Source organism: Stegostoma tigrinum, chromosome 31, assembly GCF_030684315.1.
Source record: "Stegostoma tigrinum isolate sSteTig4 chromosome 31, sSteTig4.hap1, whole genome shotgun sequence".
In the NCBI taxonomy this organism is placed as follows: domain Eukaryota; kingdom Metazoa; phylum Chordata; class Chondrichthyes; order Orectolobiformes; family Stegostomatidae; genus Stegostoma; species Stegostoma tigrinum.
This window is the reverse complement of record NC_081384.1, coordinates 35,859,747-35,883,818: the sequence shown is the minus strand read 5'-3', so window position 1 is coordinate 35,883,818 and position 24,072 is coordinate 35,859,747. Positions and strand designations below refer to the sequence as shown.

At 43.4% G+C, this 24,072-nt stretch overlaps 1 protein-coding gene and 1 long non-coding RNA gene across 2 annotated transcripts in view; one reads left to right on the top strand and one right to left on the bottom strand.

The window, feature by feature from the left end:
- LOC125466110 (uncharacterized) overlaps positions 1–17,846 on the top strand; it is a 45,084-nt gene extending 27,238 nt beyond the window's left edge. Inside the window, exon 3 of the long non-coding RNA XR_007250383.2 lies at positions 17,257–17,846. This is a non-coding gene — a long non-coding RNA (uncharacterized LOC125466110). The remainder of the gene's footprint in view (positions 1–17,256) is intronic.
- Positions 17,847–19,149: 1,303 nt separating this feature from the next.
- Positions 19,150–24,072, bottom strand: part of mrc2 (mannose receptor, C type 2) — a 248,976-nt gene continuing 244,053 nt past the window's right edge. Inside the window, exon 30 of the mRNA XM_048560554.2 lies at positions 19,150–23,992. Coding sequence (XP_048416511.1) covers positions 23,763–23,992 — 230 coding nt within the window. The 3' untranslated portion in view covers positions 19,150–23,762. The remainder of the gene's footprint in view (positions 23,993–24,072) is intronic.

Below are 24,072 nucleotides of genomic sequence, written 5' to 3'. Positions count from 1 at the left end.
GGACCAGCTCAGAGATACCCCTATATACAATCAGCAGTTTCCCCAATTCACCTCTAGGAAGGAGCGAAGATGTTTCCTTGAGGCTAGACTTGGAGCTGGTGGTTTGGGTAGGCGGTGTGGGGAGTGTGCTTGATATGATTTTACACCTTGTTTGCTGCTTTACAATGTGCCAAGACAGCAGACTATCAACATGGTGCAAGGATGACAAGAGGCGTACACACGTACACACGACCTGGATTTTCGATGCTTCTATCCTGTTAGACAAACATGCAGCTCATATTCCTTCTGTGGTTCATTGACAGACAGTTATCTGAGCCTTTGCTTCATTATCTGGATTTTTCACTGGCCAAACAGTAAATGGGAGCTTGCAATCCCAGTTTTAACATACTCCAAAAGGAATTGCCCAGGAGATTGGAATTGCCACGTGGAAATTCCACCATACCCAGAACCCTTAAAGTCTCCTTTTAAATCAGGGACTTGAGGGTTCTGATAATATTAAACAAAATTGCTACTCAGGAAAGATTACACTATTAAATATTTAGTTTAACCCCCAAGTAACTATTCAACAAACTCCTATACCCATCTCTGAACTCCACCTACCCAATAGTCCCCAACCAGATGCTACCCTCCACTGGGCCCAATCTGACACTCTCTTTGGGCTGAATCCAACCTGACCACCACTCTCCTCCCACCTCACAGCCAGACTTTACATGTTACCTTTCCCTTTCCTCATCCTAGCCAAACCTGACCCAACATTTTTTTGTCTGCCAGACCCAACTCCATCACTGTTTCCCCACACGTTTAATACCTTTCTCAGCTGACATCCTATAAACCCAGCACGCCACCCACTTGGAACTAGAATCTCTCATTTGCCTTATTAGCTTAGAGTTTGATAGCAACTATCAAAATGATTGTCAAACCCTTTAAATGTAAAAAGATGGCAGTTGGCTGTGATGAAGGTAGGTTTTCCTTTAACAGTGCTGTGCCGTAAAGGAATTGTCAGCATAGAGACACACCTGAGATCTTTCTCGGGGAGCCCTAATCGGAATCTTCTCCCAAAAGTGCGAAGCTTTCTTCTTTCATATGAAAGAAGAGACTGTGTGAGACTGAAACTACTGGGAAAGTCTGTAGGGTCTAGGCCCGAAACGTCAGCTTTTGTGCTCCTGAGATGCTGCTTGTCCTGCTGTGTTCAACCAGCTTCACACTTGGTTATCTTGGATTCTCCAGCATCTGCAGCTCCCATCATCTCTTTACTGGGAAAGTCTGTCCATTTAGATGTCACTGCTCCCAATTCTTATCTCCATAGGACTGGGTCCGTCTCTGAGCTTAAAAACATAAGTGAAGGAATAAGAGTGATAGGACAAGATATTACGGAACTTCAAACGAACAAAATAGAAGAGTCTTAACGTAGAATTTGATGATTCAAACCACACAAGAGAAAATGTGTTATATATACCCGCAACACTTTATAACCTTTGTGGTATATACCATTTTAATGTGGCAAACACAGCAAGCTCCCACAGAAATTGTAAGAGAAAGGGGGCAACGAAATTTCCTTCTGGTTGCGCAGGCCTTCGAGGCCTAGAGCAGAAACTTCTAGAACCAGAAGTCAATGCTGCATTCACGTGTGTCGACCATTATAGGGGCAGCACACGCACAGTCTCGATCGAATGTTCACGTGGACCTCCTGAGGAAGGTAAGATGAGTAGAAATTATACCCTTCAATAAACCAGTACAGCTGATTGAAACATGGCCGAAAAGATTCCCCAACATGATTGAATGGACTGTGATAGCAGCTTTCTCTACATCTGAATCACACGTCGATAAACCTTGAAAAATCATAAAGGCTACCAATACCGTTCCCTGATTGACATTTTGAGGTAGGTAGTGATTTTTGGGCCATACTGACAGTAAAAATTAGCCGCCCATTACCATCTGTCCTATTTCACTTCCATCAAAGTCAGTATCAATAAAAGCCAGGAATGCAGTAAGATAGGCTGCCAAATTGTTATTGTCCACTTTACGTATTATAAAAAAATCCAGTCTTTGTACAATATTTTATAACTTCACTCTACATTTGCAGCAAATATCACCTCTACTTGATTGACCATTTTTCTTCTTAGTCCTGACTGATGTACTTAGTTTTGTTGTCTCTACATGGCCAAATTGAGGCTCACTTTGTTCTGGAATGTGATGCGTAATGATTTGGATAACATTAACACATAGCGAGTACGAGATCCATCCAGCCTGACTCCTTTATACAAAAATGGGACAAAAATCACTTGGAGGCTCTGGGCTGCCATGTCTTTGTCGTTCTTGGAGATCTGGGTGATTGGCACATGATGAGATGTCAAGCATTCTCTTTTAGCTGAGGATCATACTCCACCCAGACATTGGAGCACAATACTTCAGCAGTATTGGGGCTGGGCTGCATTCCCAGAGGTGGCACCTCGTGGATGGTGCTGATAAAATACATTGCCTTTACTGTGAGTACACTCACTACCTGTGTAGCTGCAGTGTATGTGATGGCACTGGTACAATACAAAGTAGCTGTCTACTGCCCTCCTTTAAGTGAGAGCGAGACAGTGAATGGGAAGGAAACTGAGGGCTCAGGAAGGTGGGGCAACCATTGAGACAGTGAGCGGATTAGCTCCGAGTTAGGAATAAGGTGGCAAAAATACAGGTGAACAGTATAGTAAGAGAAATGGCAAAGTAGGCAATGAGCCCACTTCAACCAGTAATGACATCAATGGCACTGCACTTGAGCCTAAGGGAACAAGCTGGGGAGCAAGGTCTAAAAATGAGCAGTCTTCCCCTTATATGGGTATGAGGAGAAATCTTTTCCAAATGACGTAAGAGTAGAATAGGCCATTCAGCCTATCAAGTCTGCTCTGTCATTTAACAAGAATTTGGCTGATCTGATAATTGTCAATCATCACTTTCCAGCCTTTTCCCCGTAACCCTCAATATCCTTAGTGGTAAAAATCCATCTATCTCAGCCTTGAGTACACTCAGTGAGCCAGCCTCAACACCCTGTTATCTTTCAGGTGGCCTTCATGAATCTGTGGAATTCTCTTCCCCAGACAGTGGCAGAGAAAGGCTCATTGAATATATTTAAGGCAGAGGTAGATAGGTTCCTGACTAATAGGGCATTCAAAGAGTTTTGGCACACTGAGGGAAGTGATGTTCAAGTGGCTGAATGGCCCACTTCTGCTCATAACGTGCATATCTGCATGTCTTGCATAACATTTTTTGGATTAGAAAGAGCAGATGTATGATGTTTGATGAGCAGAGAGATCTCGGTGTCCATGTACACAGATCATTGAAAGTTGCCGCCCAGGTTGACAGAGAAGCGATTGTACACACTTGATGTAACACACATACTCGATCTTAGCCAAAAGGTTGACAGGGCTGTTAAGAAGGCACACAGTGTTTTAGCTTTATTAATAGATGGATCGAGTTTCGGAACCAAGACGTTATGGTGAAGCTGTACAAAACTCTGGTGCGGCCGCACTTGGAGTATTGCGTACAGTTCTGGTCACCGCATTATAAGAAGGATGTGGAAACTTTGGAAAGGGTGCAGAGGCGATTTACTAGGATGTTGCCTGGTATGGAGGGAAGGTTTTACAAGGAAAGGCTGAGGGACTTGAGGCTGTTTTCATTGGAGAGAAGAAGGTTGAGAGGTGACTTAATTGAAACATAAAAAATAATCAGAGGGTTAGATAGGGTGGATAGGGAGAGCCTTTTTCCTAGGATGGTGACAGCAAGCACGAGGGGGCATAGCTTTAAATTGAGGGGTGAAAGATATAGGACAGATGTCAGAGGTAGTTTCTTTACTCAGAGAGTAGTAAGGGAATGGAACGCTTTGCCTGCAACGGTAGTAGATTCGCCAACTTTAGGTACATTTAAGTCGTCATTGGACAAGCATATGGACGTACATGGAATAGTGTAGGTTACTTGGGCTTGAGATCAGTATGACAGGTCGGCACAACATCGAGGGCCGAAGGGCCTGTACTATGCTGTAATGTTCTATGTTACTGATCGGGATCACATTGTTGGCATTACATGACCTGAGATAACATTCTGAGAGTACACTGTTTGTGCCCTGCCTGTGATCTGGCATTACCATCACCATTCTGATCGTGCACCCAAAACACTTCAACAGGCATATGAAAACCAACTTTGAGATTGATTGGAAAGCTCTGTATTGTCTCAGCAAGTGTGTGTTTCTGACAGGAGCTTGTTGGCAAGTTCCAGTTGTTGGTTTGTGCTGATTTTCTCAGACTCAGGCAGTCTGGTTATGGGGAGACAAATATTGATTCTCAGGCAAAGCAGAGGGAATAATCAGACCGATTTCTTCTCCTGGACCCTGTCTAGCGATTTTAACTGGAATATACATGTTCGTGAACTTTAAGAGAGCATCATACCGGCCTGTGATGTTCACAAAATTTAAAAGCCTTTTGCCATTTTAAAAAATATCTTTTGTTCGTTATATTGTTTCCTTCACTTGGAGAGGACTGGTCCCAGATTGGAAACTGTATCTTTACAGAAATTTGTTCATGTGAAGACCACTTAGGCTGGTGTGAACAATGGTCTTAACAGCACAACTCTGCCTTTTTAACATTACATAGGTTTTTTTGTCACAGCTTCATAGCAATTCAAAAGGATAATCCATTTTCATTGGGTGTTCACAACATTAATACTACACTTTCAATCAGCTCAACACTCAAAACTCCTGGGCCCTATTCTAAATGTCATTCAGTGATGTACTTAAAAACAATATACAAGAGCATCTAAAGTAAGATGTAACAATATCAGAGCAGGGCAATCATCAATCAGAAATATCATTAATGATACCACAAAAGATAAATTAGCTAACTTCCTGGAATACCTGACAAAGCAGAGCTACCTTCAACATTGCAGACTGCCAGAGCACTGTTCTCCCAACGTACTTGATCCATTTCAAGACCGTTTGCAATGCCCAATGTGAAACACAGACCATAGGACAAACATGAACCAGGCTGAGCTGGTAGTGAAGCTATCTCTGGGCGAGCAGATTGTGGATCCAAGGTCAATGAAAGATTTTTAAGTGGAATCCATGCTTACACTTTTGAATATAAGAGTGTAAGAGTGCAGTATTGTTAGAAGCACTCTGTTTATGTGTTAATGAGACTGTGCCTTCAAGGGTGTGTATTGAAAGAAGATCAGGTCGCCCTCCTGGTAATATAATAAATATTTCTTGCACAACCAGAACATATGACAGGTTTGAGGGACTTTCAGCTTGTTTAAATAAGAGTGAGGGTGGATGACCTAACTGACAATGGCACTGTGATGGTGGAAGCCATTTGCGTGAAGGGGACAGTGGGTATTGGAGGATAGTGTAGTTAGGGGGTAGATGCTGTTCTGTGCAGTCAAGAGTATGGGCCCAGAACACACTGTGGCCTGTCTGGTGCCAGGGTTTGAGACATCTGCTCAGGGCTAGTTAGGAACTTGGAGTGGGAGGGGAAGAATCTGGTTGCTCTGGTCCAAGAAGGAACCAACAATGAAGGTAGAACTAAGAAAGAGGTTCTGCTTAAAATCTATGCTCCAAACTGAAGAGCAGAATGTCAAGGATTATAATCTCTGGTTTATTACTACAGGCTTTATGGAACATTACTATATGCAGAGAGGAGTAGAAAAGACATCTTATTAGGATTCCTCCAGAGCCAAGCTTCAGTTTCATCTGATCTTATGTCACTGTGACCCAGGCCCTTTCATTCATCCTCAGAAGCTACCTTTATGAGAAAGTTTAATTCCTTTACAACTGTGGCTTCATCTCACCACAGGTCTGCAAAGGAAAATAAGATCATACGACAATGCATCAGTTCCTGTGATAATGCATGCTGAGACTTAATGGCAAATAACGCAGTCAAATATGATTTCTGAAGACTACAAGAATAGCAATGTGTAGAAACCCTATGGGTGAAGGAAATTCCATAGTCATAGAAGACAGACAAGCATTTCTGTAATATTCAGGATAAAGGATGTCATGGAAATGGTACAGAATATTCTGCAGGTGGGGAGGAAGTGGCAGGATTAGACTAAGTTAGCATGGATTTCTGCAAGGGAAATTTTGCTTGACAAATACACTCGAAATCTTCGAGGATGTAACTGGTAGACTTGATGATGAGGAGCTAGTAAATGTGGTCTATTTGGACTTCCAGAAGGTTTTTGACAAAGTCCCACATAACAGATTAATGTGTGAAATTAAAACAATGGGATTTGGGGTAGTGTATTGAGGTGGATAGAAAATTGGTTAGCAGACGGGAAACAAAGATTATAAATAATTGGGTCTTTTTGGATTACTAGAACCCCAGCTATTCACAATTTTTATTAATGATTTAGATGAGGAAACTAGATGTAATGCCTCCACACAAAGCTAGGCAGATGGGTGATCTGTGAGGAGGATGCAGAGATGTTGCAGTGTGAATTGCACAGGGTGAGTGAGTGGGCAAATGCATGGCAGATGCAGTATTTTGTGGAGAAATGTGAAGTTATCCACTCTGGTAGCAAAAAATGAATTGTTTTCTGAATGGTTATAAATTAAGAAGGGGTGCATAGAGAGCTGTGTGCTGAAGGTAAGCATGCAGGTGTAGCAGGCAGTAAATAAGCCAAATGGGATGTTGGCCTTCATAGCGAGATGATTTGAGGACAAGAGCAAGGATGCATTGCTGCAGTTATGCAGGACCCTGGTGAGAGCAAACCTGGAATATTGTGTGCCATTTCAGTTTCCATATCTGAGGAAGGCTGTTTTTGCTATAGAGGGAGTGCAGCGAAAGTTTATCAGACTGATTCCTGAGCTGGTGGGATTTATGTATGCAGAGGAGTTGAGTTGATTAGGATTATATTCGCTGGAATTCAGAAGAATGAGGGGAAGACTCATAGAAACCTATAAAGTCCTAACAGAACAGACATTGGTTAGGCCCCTATTGGAATACTGTGTGCAGTTCTGGTCTCCCTGCTATAAGAAGGATATTGTAAAACTTGAAAGGGTTCAGAAAGGATTTGCAAGGATTTTGGAGGGTTTGAGCTATAGGGTGAGGCTGAATAGGTTTCCCTGGAGTGCTGGAGGCTGAGGGGTGACCTTATAAAGGTTTATAAAATCATGAGGGGCATGGATAGGGTGAATAGACAACGTCTTTTCTAGTGGTGGCAAGGTCTAAAACAAGAGGACATAGGTTTAAGGTGAGGGGGGCAAGATTTAAAAAGGATCCAAGGGGCAACATTTTCACATAGAGGGTAGTGCTTCTATGGAATGAGCTGCCAGACGAAGAGGTGGAGGCTGGTATAATTACAACATTTAAAAAGCACCTGGATAGGTATATGAATATAGGGATATGAGCCAAATGCTGGCAAACAGGAATAGATTTATTTAAGATATCTGGTTGGCATGGATGAGTTTGACTGAAGGGTCTGTTTCTGTGCTGCATATCTCTATAGCTCTATAACTGTACAGGGTCAGTGCAGAAAGGACAGAGCTGATGACAGGGGAGTCCAGAACCAGGGGTCATAGTTTGAGCTTATAGGGTGGGCCACTTAACACTGAGGTGTGAAAAAATTTCATCACCCACAACATGGTGAGCCTGTGGAGTTTTCTGCCACAGAAAGCAGTCCAAAACACTGGATATTTTCAAGAGGAGTTAGGTACGCTTTTGGGGCTAAAGGGAACAAAGGTTAAAGGGGAAAAGCAGGAACAGGGTACTAATAGCATTGGGTACCTAATGGCATTGTGGGTCAACCCATAGCAGGAGGACTGCAGCGATTCAAAAAGGCAGCTCACCACCAACTTCTCAAGGGCAACTTAGGATGGGCAAAAAATGCAGGCCAGACAGCAACGCCCACACCCCACAAATGAATAAAAAAAGACCTGTTGGATGACCAACCATAATTATATTGAATGGCACAGTGGGCTGGGCCTGCAAAGCCAAATGGCCAACTCTTGCTCCTATTTTCTATGTTTCCATTTGGCACTCGGTCCTGTCCCATTAAAATTTTGTCCAGTCACATTAAAAATCCAAATTGCAACGGACATTTTTTAACTTTTAATTGCAAATTATGTTTTTAAAACAGGACTGCTACTGTCAAAAAAACTGTGTGGTGTCAATTCACTGGCTGTCTGGCAAAGTCCCACGTGGGCCGCATAGAATGTTGTACCTGCAGAGTGTCAGGCAAACTTCAAGCAGAGAGAGAGAGAGAGAAATGGCAAAACAGGAAGACTTAATGAGAAGGCTGAGTATCTCTCTGCTATTATTAGAAAGGCACCCCTTGCTGACAAATTTTTTTTTGGTTTTTGTCCTTCCAGGAATACACAAAAATAGAGATTAAAAACTGGTTGCCATCTTTGGTTTGTGTGGGCTGGTGTGAGAAAGTATATTAGTGAATAAGATTTGTTTGCCTCAGCTTGAGTTCGAGCACTGGTTGAGTCATACAGCATGGTTCAACCAGTCCACAACGAACATAATTGCAAACTAAGCTAGTCCCACCTGTCTACTCCTGGCGCATATGCCTCCAAACCTTTCCTATTCAAGTATTTATTCAAATGTATTTTAAACATTGTTTGTGCCCACACCCACGACTTCCTCAGGAATTTCATTCCACACGTGAACTATCCTCTGTGTAAAATAATTTCTCCCTCATGTCTTTTTAAATTTTCTATCCTCACCTTAAAAATATGACCCCAGTCTTGAAATCCCCCATCTAGAGAAAAAAAACACCTGCTATTAACTTTATCGATATCCCTCATGATTTCATAAACTTTTATACAGTCACCTCTCAACCTCCTATGCTCTAGTGGAAAACAATTGCAGCCTATCCAGCCTTTCTTTATAACTCAAAAGTTTTGTGGTTGGCAATGTCGTGGTAAATCTCTTTTGAACCCTCTCCAGCTTAATAATATACTTTCTATTAGAAGGATGACTAGAGATGGACAAAGTACACCAGAAGAGGCATCACCAATGTTATGTACAGCCTCAACATCACTTACTAACTCAGAGATAATGCTCCTGAGATGCTGCTTGGCCTGCTGTGTTCATCCAGCCTCACATTTTATTATCACTTACTAACTCATATGCTCAAAGGACTCTGTAATGAAGGCAAACGTGCTAAACTCCTTTTTAACCACCCTGTCTATATATCACGCAAACTGTGAAGAATTGTGCACTTGAACCCCTAGTTCCCTCTGTTCTACAACACTACCCAAAGCCCTACCGTTAATTGTATAAGTCCTGCTCCTGTTTATTGTACCAAAAAGCAATACCTCACATTTATCCAGATTGAACTCCATTGTCAATTTCAGCCCATTGACCGATCTTTTCAAGATCCTTGGTAATCTTAGAAAACCTTCTTCACTGTCTACTGTGCTACCAATTTTGGTGTTACTAACTGTGCCTTCTATATTGTCAACCAAATTTTTTCTATAAATGACAAACAAAAGAGGACAAAGAACTGATCTCTCAAGTTCCAAGATGGTTTTTACTTCAGGCTTGCAGAACAAACAGTACCTGACTCCACCCATGTTCACTGCATTGGCAGTGATTCTGTGCAATTATTTGGATAGTTGACATTAATCCAGCATGGAAAGTTCCAACTTCATGTTAGTCTGAGTAACTTGCACACTCTGTCCTGACCTACGGATTACCTTCCATCATCCTTCATGCTCCTATTTCTGTGACAAACACATAAAAATACAAGGTGGGAGCAAGAAAAGACATTTCATTGGAGGGAATGTAGAAAAGAATCACAGCACTGGTAACAACACTGATGGCTTGAGCCTTGACTCAGTGCTAGCACCTTGCACCTCAGTTGGAAGGATATGGGGTCAATTTAGAGTTCAGTTGCTTAAGCAAAAAAGCTAGGCTGACTGTCTAAAGCAGTATTGAGAGGGTGCTGCAGTGTTGGGTGTGCTGAGCTGTTGAGGGAGGGCCGTGGAGGGGGTTTGGGATCGGGAGGGTTGTGGCGTGGGGGTATGTGGGGAGCTGATGTTTTGTGGGATGGAGCTTTGTGTTGGGGTGGAGCTGGGCATTGTGGGATTCGGGTCTGTAGGTTGAGAGGGGATAGTTGGATGGGAAGGGTGCATGTATTGTTGGGAGCTATTTCTGTCCAATATTTACAGACTGTAGTCTCCGAATGATGAGATTTTAGCAGTCCGACAGAGCATTGTTGTACACATCATCCAGAGACTATCACTGTTTGCTACACTGGTCGCAGTCTTATTGTAGGAAGGGTGTTGACTTGGGAGAGGAAGAGATGGAATAATAAAAGGTCTCCTCTGATAATTAAGAAGAAACCGAAAACACTGGGATGGCCCAGGAGAGCTCCCAGAGATGCTAAGAACATCAGGCTACAGTATGATAGGCCAGAGAAGCCTGGGTGAACCTTATTGGCTCCTATGGTTTCCAGGGGAACTAAGCTACACATTTCTTTTCCTGGTCAGTTTGGTATGGACCAGCTGGCTGGGATGCCACTGCATTCACAATTCAATAAACCTCGTTTACTGATAAGTGTTTCATTTTGTATTATTGTTTGGAAAAAAAAAGTTCTTTTTTGTTTGGAGATAGCAAAACTGCAGATGCTAGAGTCAGAGATAACACAGTGTGGAGCTGGAGGAGCACAGCAGAGTTCCGATCCGAAGCATCAACTTTCCTGCTCCTGTGATGCTGCCTGGCCCCTGTGTTCCTCCAGTTCCACACTGTGTTGTCAAAGTTCTTTTTTCTACCTGCTTGTTGCATGATAATTTTGAGGCAGGAAGCTGAGCTGAGAGTGCTGTAGGCTCAGAGTTAACTGTGAGCACTTTTAGCAGTAAGACAGTGGGTACTCCCATAAATCCGGAGACCTGCAGTATTCTAGCCCTCCATGAAAGAGAAGACTAGACGGAGAGCTCTCAAACTGAAGAAGGCCCTACAGGTCTGTCACATGCTGCTTGATGGTATTAGCCCCATCTGTACCCTGCCCCCTTACAGTTTTACTCTGTATCATTGCAGTGGCTGCACTTCCTCTGTGAGTGAGCTTCCAGTGAGGTGGACAAGTGCTAACACCTCTCGATTAGCCCCACAAGGAATCTGTCAGTAGGGTTTTGTTTACCAAATGCACTAAGAATCTGTAGCCTGGGTACAAAGATCCCAGGAATGGGAAAGATCTTTGGCTCTTGTACACTCAAGACATGATGTCTATGAACTGCTGGTGCTGTGTGACTGTCCCAGGCCTGATATCCTGCCTGTTCTGTGGAAGAATCACTGCTCCTGAAATGTTAACTCTGATTTCTCTTTACAGATGCTGCCAGACCTACTGAGCTTTTCCAGCAATTTCTTTTTGTTTCTGATATTCTGCCATTGAGTTGGTGGGACAAAGTGTGCGTCCCTGAACACTGGAGTTGCTACTGTGCTGCTCAAAGGCTAGGCCCATGGTTGGCTGGGTCACAAGGGCGAGTACGGGAAAACACATTACACTGATGAAATGGAGAATCAAATGTCCTGAGAGAAAAGCGTCATCTCATTTTAAGTGAGGAGTCAGTTCATAGAACGATTTACATTCCATTTTGGGGAATGGCACAACATCAAACAAGACATTGATGAGGCCTCTTCTAGAGTACTGTGCCCATTTCTGGTTGCCCCCGCTAAAAGAAGGACGTTGTTAAATTGGAGAGGGTTGAGAAAAGATTTACCAGATATTTCTGGGAATGGGGTGTTGAGATATAAAAATGGAATGGAAAGTCTGGGACATTTGTCACTGGAGTGTAGGAGGTTGAGGGGTGACGTTACTGAGGTTTATAACATCATGAGAGGCATAAGTAAAGTGAATGACAAGAATCTTTTCCCTCGGGTGGGGGAGTTGAAAACTAGGGGGCATTTTTTTAAGGTGAGAAGAGAAAAATTTAACAACGACATAAGCAACCTTTTCACACTGAGAGTGGTTCGTGTGTGGAATGAACTGCCTGAGAAAGTGGTGGATATGGGTACAGTTACAATGTTTAAAAAATATTCAGGTAAGTACATGAATAGGAAAGGTTTGGAGGGGTTTTGGCCAAATGCAGATAGCTGGGACTAGTTTAGTTTGGGTACATGGACCAGTTCGACTGAAGGGTCTGTTTCCATGCTGTGTGTCTCTAATGAGAACATTTAATGTTAAACCTCCTAAGCCTAATATTTAGGTGTGTTTTATTTATTTACATCAATTCAATACTGGTGCCACCAAGTTGCACTCAAAGGCTTTTTTAAAATTTCTTTTGTCTACAGTTATGTCTGGTGTGGGCCTGACAGCTGACGTCCTGGACACTTGGAGACTCTTGAGCAGTGTTCTCTGTGGCCTCCAGCAGAGTGAGTGACCCCTTTGCCTGATGTGCTGCAGGTAATCAGGTCCCTCCCAGAGGAGAGACAGACAAGAAGGGAACCTCTGGAGACCCTGAGGTGAAACTTTGTGGTGCCAACCTGCCTACCACTGGCAACACTCAGTCTCCTTGAGAAGTAGGGAATATTGAGGTGGAGTTGAGGTGCCTCATCCCATGCTTTCTTCACAGCAAGAGCAGCACAGTGGCTCAGTGCTCAGCACTGCAGCCTCACAGCATTAGGGACTCAGGTTCGATTCCAGCCTTGGGTGTCTGTGTGGAGTTTGCACACTCTCCCCATGTCTGCACAGGTTTCCCCTGGGTGCTTCTGCTTCCTTCCACAGTCCAAAGATGTTCAGGTTAGGTAATTTGGCCATACTAAATTGCCCTTTGTGTTCAAGAATGTGCAGGCTAGGTGGATTAGTCATGGTAAATGTGAGGTGACAGGGATTGGGTAAGGGGCTGTGTCTGGTTGGGATGTTCTTTGAAGGATCGTGCAGACTTGATGGGCCAAATGGCATTTCCACATTGGAGGGGCTCTATCCTTCTTTTGCTCTGCTCTTGACAGTGATGCCCCATGGCCAGGTGATGGAATCCACATCCAAGTGCATATTGAGCAGCTGCCGAGAGCTGTGCTGGCCCGGATCTCCGACATTGTAGGGTCCTTCAATAGTTAATTATTTCCACTTGATTAAGCAAGTGAGGAGTTAAATTATATTTTGTTTAATCATGCTTTTTCTGTTGGGAAGAAAGTCATGTAGCTGGGACAACGGTAAGGTTTATAGTTTTATTTTTGTTCTATGGCTCAGGCTAATGTAAACTTAAGCTGATAAATGTGAAAATGTTTTTGAAGTGGGCGCAGCCTTTTCTCAAAGACACAGCTGTGTTTTTAAATAGTTTAGTTTTGTGACTTTGTTATTTCTAAAAGACCTTGGAAATAGGCGCTGTAGTGAGGTTAGTACTAGTCCATTTTAAATGTTGTTATTCACTAAGAAGTGATATTCCATTAATATAAAAGCAAAACACTGTGGATACTGGAGACTTGAAATTAAAATAAACACTACTGAGCAGGTTTGACAGGATCTGCAGAGAGACAAACAGTTAACTTTGGGTTCTTGTCCTGCAATGAGAGACAAAGGTTGACTGCAATGGTAGTGAGACCTCCTGAGTCAGTGAGTAGGAAGTGAAGTGTCTGGGAAGTATCAGAAGACTGTTTACATCGTGCCCTACAGTGCACATCATGCTTGTGATAGTGAGGTTGGCAGATCTATGTGATAATGCTGAGCAGTGGCAGAGTTGGACTGAGAGATTATCCCATGGGTGTGTGATAGCAGTCAGAAGATGGTGGCCCCTATCTTTGTGAAGAGCAGGAGTGCGATCATCTTCTTCCTTCTCTGATGCCTACAAAAGGTGATAACATTTTGTGTGACCTGAGCCTGATAAGAGTGCTTCTCGCCCCCATCAAAGGGGAACAGCACCTTCTTTCTGGCCTTGAATGTCTTGGAGCAAATGCTGTAATGAGACATCATTTAAGCAGAGGAAGTCTTCTGATGCAGACATTGTCTAGGATAGGTGAGAGCAAAGACCACGGACTCTCGTGATGCTTCACACTTGCAGCAAATGACGAGGTACTTGGGTGGCCATCAAATATGGCACCTCAACACTTAACTCTATTAAACACTGCTACTCACACATGATTCACCATTTAAGTTGCCATAGAACTGCTTTCCACACAAAATGAGCAGAAGGGTGGGTGATTATGTGAGAGAACCTGCATGGACCGTGGTGGATGTGACATTAATGAAGGTACACGTCGTCATACTATAACTTCAAAATGGAGAACCCCCAGTCATAAATCTTTGAATCTCTGAAGAAGTGGAATACTTTTGCATTTTATACAATGCAGCGATAAAGCTATGGTTATCACCCTAAGTATACAGATTGCTTCAATCAAATGATGCAATAAATTATTTCCTTCTTCTGTGTAGGTGTAAATTATACACAGATTGCCTGTAGACTATAGAATTAAAGAAAATCTATGTTTATAGGATATTTTTGTTCTGCTTTTCCAGGGCTAACATTTCAGTATTTGTTTGATTTTAAGACTGGAATGATATTAGTAATCTCCAACTCTTAGCTTCAGAGATAATGGGAACTGCAGATGCTGGAGATTCCAAGATAATAAAATGTGAGGCTGGATGAACACAGCAGGCCAAGCAGCATCTCAGGAGCACAAAAGCTGACGTTTCGGGCCTAGACCCTTCATCAGAGAGGGGGATGGGGGGAGGGAACTGGAATAAATAGGGAGAGAGGGGGAGGCGGACCGAAGATGGAGAGTAAAGAAGATAGGTGGAGAGGGTGTAGGTGGGGAGGTAGGGAGGGGATAGGTCAGTCCAGGGAAGACGGACAGGTCAAGGAGGTGGGATGAGGTTAGTAGGTAGCTGGGGGTGCGGCTTGGGGTGGGAGGAAGGGATGGGTGAGAGGAAGAACCGGTTAGGGAGGCAGAGACAGGTTGGACTGGTTTTGGGATGCAGTGGGTGGGGGGGAAGAGCTGGGCTGGTTGTGTGGTGCAGTGGGGGGAGGGGATGAACTGGGCTGGTTGAGGGATGCAGTGGGGGAAGGGGAGATTTTGAAACTGGTGAAGTCCACATTGATACCATATGGCTGCAGGGTTCCCAGGCGGAATATGAGTTGCTGTTCCTGCAACCTTCGGGTGGCATCATTGTGGCAGTGCAGGAGGCCCATGATGGACATGTCATCAAGAGAATGGGAGGGGGAGTGGAAATGGTTTGCGACTGGGAGGATTCCATCCCCTATTCCCAATTCCTCCGCCTCCGCCGCATCTGCTCCCACGATAAGACATTCCACTCCCGCACATCCCAGATGTCCAAGTTCTTTAAGGACCGCAACTTCCCCCCCACGGTGATTGAGAACGCCCTTGACCGCGTCTCCCGCATTTCCCGTGACACATCCCTCACACCCCGCCCCCGCCACAACCGCCCCAAGAGGATCCCCCTCGTTCTCACACACCACCCTACCAACCTCCGGATACAACGCATTATCCTCCGACACTTCCGCCATTTACAATCCGACCCCACCACCCAAGACATTTTTCCATCCCCACCCCTGTCTGCTTTCCGGAGAGACCACTCTCTCCGTGACTCCCTTGTTCGCTCCACACTGCCCTCCAACCCCACCACACCCGGCACCTCCCCTGCAACCGCAGGAAATGCTACACTTGTCCCCACACCTCCTCCCTCACCCCCATCCCAGGCCCCAAGATGACATTCCACATTAAGCAGAGGTTCACCTGCACATCTGCCAATGTGGTATACTGCATCCACTGTACCCGGTGCGGCTTTCTCTACATTGGGGAAACCAAGCGGAGGCTTGGGGACCGCTTTGCAGAACACCTCCGCTCAGTTCGCAACAAACAACTGCACCTCCCAGTCGCAAACCATTTCCACTCCCCCTCCCATTCTCTTGATGACATGTCCATCATGGGCCTCCTGCACTGCCACAATGATGCCACCCGAAGGTTGCAGGAACAGCAACTCATATTCCGCCTGGGAACCCTGCAGCCATATGGTATCAATGTGGACTTCACCAGTTTCAAAATCTCCCCTTCCCCCACTGCATCCCTCAACCAGCCCAGTTCATCCCCTCCCCCCACTGCACCACACAACCAGCCCAGCTCTTCCCCCCCACCCACTGCATCCCAAAACCAGTCCAACCTGTCTCTGCCTCCCTAACCGGTTCTTCCTCTCACCCATCCCTTCCTCCCACCCCAAGCCGCACCCCCAGCTACCTACTAACCTCATCCCACCTCCTTGACCTGTCCGTCTTCCCTGGACTGACCTATCCCCTCCCTACCTCCCCACCTACACCCTCTCCACCTATCTTCTTTACTCTCCATCTTCGGTCCGCCTCCCCCTCTCTCCCTATTTATTCCAGTTCCCTCCCCCCATCCCCCTCTCTGATGAAGGGTCTAGGCCCGAAACGTCAGCTTTTGTGCTCCTGAGATGCTGCTTGGCCTGCTGTGTTCATCCAGCCTCACATTTTATTATCCAACTCTTAGCTTCCTTTTTTGCAATTTTTGTTCCAGGCTATTCTGCAGATACACAGCATCACTCATGAATGGCAGCCTGCTCTTATTCTGTGAAGTAAAATACAGGATTGTTAAACTTTCTCTTTTAATTCTGTTCCATTGAGAAGAAGGTGTCCTTGTTTCTTCTGGAATCACTGTCCTTCCTCCACTGCTGTTCAGTTACAATAGTTATGGACAAGAGGGAGATGTGATTTGAGCTATTTATTGTCCTCCCCTTCTTAAAAAAATCTTCTCTTCCTTCTGAAATAGACTGTTGTATTGTCCCCATTCTGTTTGTAAAGTCCAATTTAAGAACATTTAATGACCTGTAACAAACTCCTTTGGGTTAAAACAGAAGTCTTGTTTATTCATGCATTCCATAGCCAGGGGCTGTACTGGGGATAAAAACAGACGTTGCTGGAAAAGCTCAGCTGGTCTGGCAGCATCTGTGAAGAAAAATCAGAGTTAATGTTTCGAACCCGGTGACCCTTCCTCAGAACCGGGATGGGGGGGTGGTGGTTGGTGGGATAGGGGATGATTGACACAACGTATGTACACACGGCATACAAAGAAGAAGGAAGCTATAATTAAGAAGATATAGATGTTAATTGCTTTTTGTGTGAGTCAAAGTCAGTGTTCAGTGATTGTTCCTTTTTGTAAGAGTTCAAATTAATGTACGATATCAAATTAATGTGGAGAAAGTTGGCTAAACTTTCAGAATTCCTTGTGGAGTTGAAGAAGATGTGGGATGATAATGTTGGTGTACTGACTTGGTTCATTTTCTTCAATGTATATAAAATTTTTCTTCCAGAATCCAGATTTTGAAGAGGATTTAGATTCACAGCAGATTTTGCTGAGCCTGGAGTCGATAAAATGTGGAGTTGGAGGAGCACAGCAGGTCCAACAGCATCCAAGGAGCAGGAAAGTCGACATTTTGGGTTGAAACTCTTCATCAGGATTCCTCAGCATCTACAGTCCTTTCTATTTCTTTTGTTAAGGCTGGAGTCTGATTGTGCTATCACCAGTTAGATTCTGAGCAGACTGGGTCACTGTTAACAGCAAACTATTTCTTACTAGACCGAAGCAAAGCAGTCTGGACATTACAATTAAACATTTATTTCAAAGACCAGGAGTTTGGATCATGTGATCAGTTTCCTGAATAAACTAGTTTCAATTTAACAAGAGATAGTAAGAACTGTCCAGAGTGGAATGAAAGATAATACAGCATGGAGCTGGAGGAACACAGCAGGCCAGCTCGCAACAAAGGAACAGGAAAGCTGATGTTTTGGGTTGGGACCCTTCTTTAGAAACTCCATTTCAATTTGACAAGGTAGTTTCTACCTATTATTTTCTCTCTGTCTGGCCAGAACCATTGTTTGCATGAGATATACGGTGAACTATTAGCACCATTTTTGACATTATGAATTTCAGTTGATTCCCTGTTTTCAGAAATGGCTGGAGAAGACATCTCTTCTGCTTATCCTTTTGTGTTTGTGGAGTGGAAGGTTCACACGATGCAAGGGTGTGACATTGTGGAAGGATGGTGTTGGAATTCTGTCCTGGTAATTGCTGATTGAATCCTTCCAGAAATTGTAGTCAATTTTCATCATGTGATTGGTGTTTTCATCTGACCCAGCTAAATGAAAAGGTATAGCTTTAAAATAACCCACGATCTCACTCTGTAATTCCAATAGGAACTGGTCAGTGAGGCTTGTGAGAACATTTATTTTGTTAGCAGTACCTCATGGATAAGCTGTTCTTCAAAGGTTTCAACTAGGATCCCTGTGATTCTGATAATGCCAGTTGTCAAGTTATATAAACAAGAAGGGATAAAACGTAACATTTTTCTATTACAACAGGAACTCTGCTCCTTTACAAAGATATTTATACTTGCAAATTAACCATGTATTCTCTCAGTGCACTCATCAACATCAGACCTCAGCAGAACACTGGAGTAACTTTCTGCAAGCCATTTCCGATTGTGAGCAGCTGAAATCTTCCAGTTATCCAGTTCGCATCTATCCAATAGTGTTATAAACACCATCTTAACTTATTTAGTGTTAATTGGAGAAAGGAAAATCTTGATATCAGCCAGAAATTGAAACCTGATCAAATATTACTGATGAAGGTTGATTGAAGAAGGTCAAAAATCTAGCCAAGTGGAGTTTGTTCACAATTCCTCAGAAAAGCGCAGGTTCCTGTATTGTAAATCAAAGCCTGTTTCCCAACTCATGCTTTCCTCTTCGTGAACTTCATCTGAAACAATCAGTTGTTATTAAGGGATTGTGTATTCCAGACACTGCACATAATGGATACAATTCGCAGTGAGTTGGGGAGGGTGGGTGTAAAGGGGCATCACCTCACAAATTGTCACTGACATATCCTCCATCTTTCTCTGTTGAGCTTCATGTTTCATTATGGATTGCTGGGTTAAACAGATCATTAAGTAAATGCAAGCAGATTTTTATTGGGCTATTCATAATGTTTTCCATTTAATATGTGCTGGCCAAAATTAGTCCGCTGTGAACGTGTCATTATAAAACATACTAACCAGCCCAAAAGGGGTAATTTCAAGAATAAATGTTTTTCACTTCTCTGGAGCATGGTTTTTTTTTTATCATGTAGTTTGATGCCACAGTATGAGTTTGGTTTCTTTGCAGACTGGTCAAGAAGGTAAAGTCAAAAAATGTCTTCAGACTTTGACTTGAAAGTAAGACTATTTATTGTACATTAATGCTAAATATTGCTATACATGGTAATCACAGATATACCGGCCTCTGACTTATAGTTACATTTGGTAAGGAATAATCTATCTTTTTTATTGTTTCATTTTCATGTGCTTGAGAGTCTTCCAGTTTAAAGTGTAGCATAGTGGTCTAATCTGGTGTAGACTTCCAGAGTGCGCTAACTTCACTTACACTGTGGTATTTATACTCAGTGAGGTGTAGCTCCATGCCATCATCTCAAGGTTGCCCAAAGGTCCTGAAGCCCTTACACAACAAATGTGCTAGAAGAGACTCAAGGTTAGTCAATTATCGGGAGCTGAACCCACTAAGTACTAATTATCATCAGAGCAAAGCCAAGCCTACTAAACAATGCGTTCAAGCTGCCTTTGGTATGAGAGATAAATGAGGAAGCCATACAATCCTGAAAGACTGGAGATGGGGGTCCCTGAATTTCTTCCTTCTAGCACTGTTCATATTTCATTCTCAAAGATGTGGTGATGCAGGTGAGCTAGGCATTCACTACCCACTCCCAATGGCCCCATAAAGGTAGTGGTCAAATTGATTTGCGATAACTTTCTGACTGAAATGAACAGTAAGAAAGTTGAGTGGGTCGTATGAATATCCAGTCTTGTGTCAATAGACAATAGGTGCTGGAGTAGGCCATTTGAGCCAGTACCACCATTCATTATGATCATGGCTGATCATCCACATTCAGTATCTTGTTCCTGCGTTATCCCCATAACCCTTGATTCCACTATCTTTAAGAGCTCTATCCATCTCTTTCTTGAAAGTATCCAGGGAGTTGGCCTCCACTGCCTTCTGGGGCAGAGCATTCCATATATCCACCACTCTCTGGGTGAAGAAGTTTTTCCTCAACTCTGTTCTAAATGGCCCACCCCTTATTTTTAAACTGTGTCCTCTGGTTCTGGACTCACCCATCAGCGGAAACATGCTTCCTGCCTCGAGAGTGTCCAATCCCTTAATAATATTATACATCTCAATCAGATCCCCTCTCAACCTTCTAAACTCAGGTGTATACAAGCCCAGTTGCTCCAATCTTTCCTGCCATTCTGGGAATTGACCTCGTGAATCTACGCTGCACTCCCTCAACAGCAAGAATGTCTTTCCTCAAATTTGGAGACCAAAACTGCACACAACACTCCAGGTGTGGTCTCACCAGGGCCCTGTACAGCTGCAGAAGGACTTCTTTGCTCCTATACTCAACTCCTCTTGTTATGAAGGCCAGCATGCCATTAGCTTTCTTCACTGCCTGCTGTACCTGCATGCTTGCTTTCATTGACTGGTGTCCTTGGCTATTGGAAGCACTTCACAGAACTGTGGTTGGCTGCCCTACACCTTTATCTCTTTGAGAATACTGGTGAGGGATTAATGGCAAAATGAAAACTCTTCACAACATAAAATTAAGAAAACACTTTATTCCGAGAATCCTGTTTGGCAAATTTCTCTGCCTTTGTTATACTTGGCAATAGAAATGGACAGAAAATGAGTTGTTGCAGCTCCTCAATCACAAAGTAAACATGTATGTTTTGAAAGCTTGAAATAATGTTCCATATGGGAAAGGGGGGGGGGCGTTAAAACTCCCCTGCTCATTTCATTACCCCCACCCCAGGGGAAAAAAACTAGCAGATGTTACTCTAATAGAAGAACCTCTTGAATAGATTAAATTGGTCTTTGACTGTCAGTGTGAATCAGGCAATATCACAGCAAATCAGAAACCCTGCACCTCCCCCATGACTTCTCTTTCCATTGCTTCTTTGTGGGCATGGTGTAACGCTGGCTACTGGTTTGCTGTGAGCCTAGTTCAGGATACCAGCACAGACCAACTCCATATCTTCTAATCCGTCCCCACCCTCCCCCTTCACATCATTTGATTGTCATCAATACTTTTTGTAGCTTCATGCACAAACTATTTCAATAAAGTGCCCTACAGAATTCCTGGTACTGGCGTAAGTGGAAAAAATGTTGGTGCCTGGTGTTGCAATCTTTTTAGCTTTAAAGAACAGAAAGATTCATCTCCAGCAATCAAAAGGATGATCTTAAAATTCAGGGACTTCTGTTTCCTTTGTTTTCAGACTTGTTCTCCTTCAATGCAAGATGAATCACTTTCAAGATGTATTAACCCGCTATTAACCTTGTACAACTCACTAATTGGCTAATGTTTTCACACCTCTCACTATTAGCCAAACATGCCTCAACCCTTCCCTCAGTAATCTCAAATCTTGCTTTAACTGCGCTTACCTCATCTGCTTCACAGACCCTATACTCTTTCCTTTAACAATACCATTCTTCATGACTACTGTCAATGCACACAATTTAACACTTTACCTGGAGGTCCGTATGACAAGATCACCTGTAGAAACATTGTATCTGACCTCCCTTGAACATCAGCTCATGGTCCTGTCATGCATAAAAGGCAGCCTAGTGAAAGTAGCTCAAAAGCCCTGGATTGATGTTGATCTAACACCAAGTACTTATCCACTCACCCATCTATACAACTGCCAACATATATCCTAACCCCTCCAGTAAGCACCATATAGCACAGTCACAGCGAGTACGTAAGGGACTGGAAGCCCATAACGTAATGAAATGGAACCTAACACCCCAATGCACCCAAAAAACCATTTTGTTTAGTTTCAGAAATAATAAATGAAATGTAATTCAGGCTTACTGCCATATCATGATGCTTCGCCCAATCATTTTGTAAGATAATAAAGATCTTAACCCCTTTAATATAAATCCTACACTAGTTACTAGTTTGAATGTGCTTCTGCACATTTTACATTCACATACTAGTTCGGGTATATTGGCTTCATGTTACAAACCTGTGCTCTGGTACGGACCTGTCTGCGAGGAGAACACCTTACTTGGAATTTGGATGCATCATCTCATCACTCACAATTTTGTCGCCATGTGATTTCCCATTCATGAAAATTTGAGGACATGTTGTAGGGAATGAGTGTGCATCCCTAGGAGTAATGACTGGAATCTTAAGCTCATGAAATCAGCCCTTGTAGAAGGTTTCCACCCAAACTCAATCCTTTAAACAATAGAAATGTGGGATTTTTCCTTTGATGAGTACGTGATCAGTTCAGCCGTAAGTCACCCTGACAGACACTGTTAGAAGTCTAAGAAATGCACAGCATTTCGCAGAGAGGGAACCACCTTATAATCCAATCTACCTTGGGCACAAATCTTTCACTGATCATGGTTACACATCAGCACTTAAGATGCATTCTTTCAGTTCCTCCCCTCTATTGTCCTATAACCCAAAAGGTCGTTGTGATCTGCAATATAAGATGTTTCCTACTAAGTTTCCTACTAACTATTAATCTGACGTGGTCTACATCAAATCTATACTGGCTTACTGCCTTCCCCTACACATTGTAATCAACATGCTTGACTTGTTCATTCTCTCAGCTATACAGTCATCTTTGAAAACAAGCCTTTCAGTTTTGATCAATGGCTTATGGATCAGTAAAATAGGAGTAGGAGAACACCAACTGTCTTTCAATCCTGTTAAGTTCATGATCGATTTATCTTTTAATGCTACTCATTCATCTTTGTTCTGTAACCCCTAATGCCTCTACTGAACAGAAGTCCAATCAATCTTAGTTTTCATCTTTTCAGTTAAGTTTTTGAGGGAAGAGTGCTCCACATTTCCACTGCTTTTTGTATGAAGAAGTGATTCCTGACATCATCCATGAACGGCTTACTGCTAAATTTTGTTGTTACAGCCCTTGTCCAGGGCTCTCCTCACCTGAGGAAACAGCATCCTTCCAGCTACTCTTCCAAATGCTTTACACATCTTAAAAGTGAGCTCAGTACATTAAAATGTAATGGGTCAGATGAGGTACAGCCCATGAAGTGTTAACTGGGCTTACATGCCAGTTCTACATCTTGATTCACCACCAACCTCTGGCTATTTTCTATGCTACTCTTTGTCGACAGCTTTCCAAGGTCAAGGTCCTTCTGAGTACAGCCACCAGGAGATTAACAGCTGGTCATTGGACCAGTTTCCTAGAGAGTGTCGACAGCAGTCCAGAACCCGCTCCCTCAGTGTAAACACACACAGCATCCTCCTACTGACTGTGGAAGTGTGGGTCTGAGAAACAGTGCGTAAGACTGCAGATAACACTGCGCCAACATTTGAACCATGCTAAAACTGCCAGGAGGCTCATCAGGCACAGTGAGTGCATGATGAGTTTGTTCATTGAATTGTGCCTTTTACATTGAAATACTTTGTTGTCAAGGTCAATAACACAGTTGAAACCTGTTTACTGGGGTGCCCTCGTGGATACAAATTGCTCCATTTATCAGATCATCCCTAGGAAGCAAAATCCACTGGTAGAATGCAAACATATATAGTTTTATACATATGTAACTATGCCTGAGAAATATATCCTGTAGGCATAACCCCATTAAGCAGTGCCAACTGTGTTGCAATGAGACTGTGGTGGGACTCCAGGTCAACATGTGGGACTCCATGTTGACCTACATAACGTTCTGAACACCAGTCTGTGCTAAGCACACTGCTCGAGGATGAAGAGAGACAGAGGAGCAGGTGCCAGGGTTATTCCTGCTGTTCATTCATTTCCATGTCAGACACGAGGATGTTTTTCTCCACGGATTCGCTGGGCGTTGAGGATGTCCTGCTGTACCGCGCACTCTCAAAAGCCCCACGGCGCGAGGTCCAGGCTGTTCGCCGGCGGTATAGCAGCAGTATCACTACTAACACCACCACTAGCACCAATGCGCCTAGCATGTACAAGATGATGTCTAAGGTGTGCCCCTGTGACCCAGCTGCAAATACAAACACAAACACAGAGCCAGAACATTAAAAAGAAATTCTCAAAATCAGGTCACCGTGTCCAAATGGAACT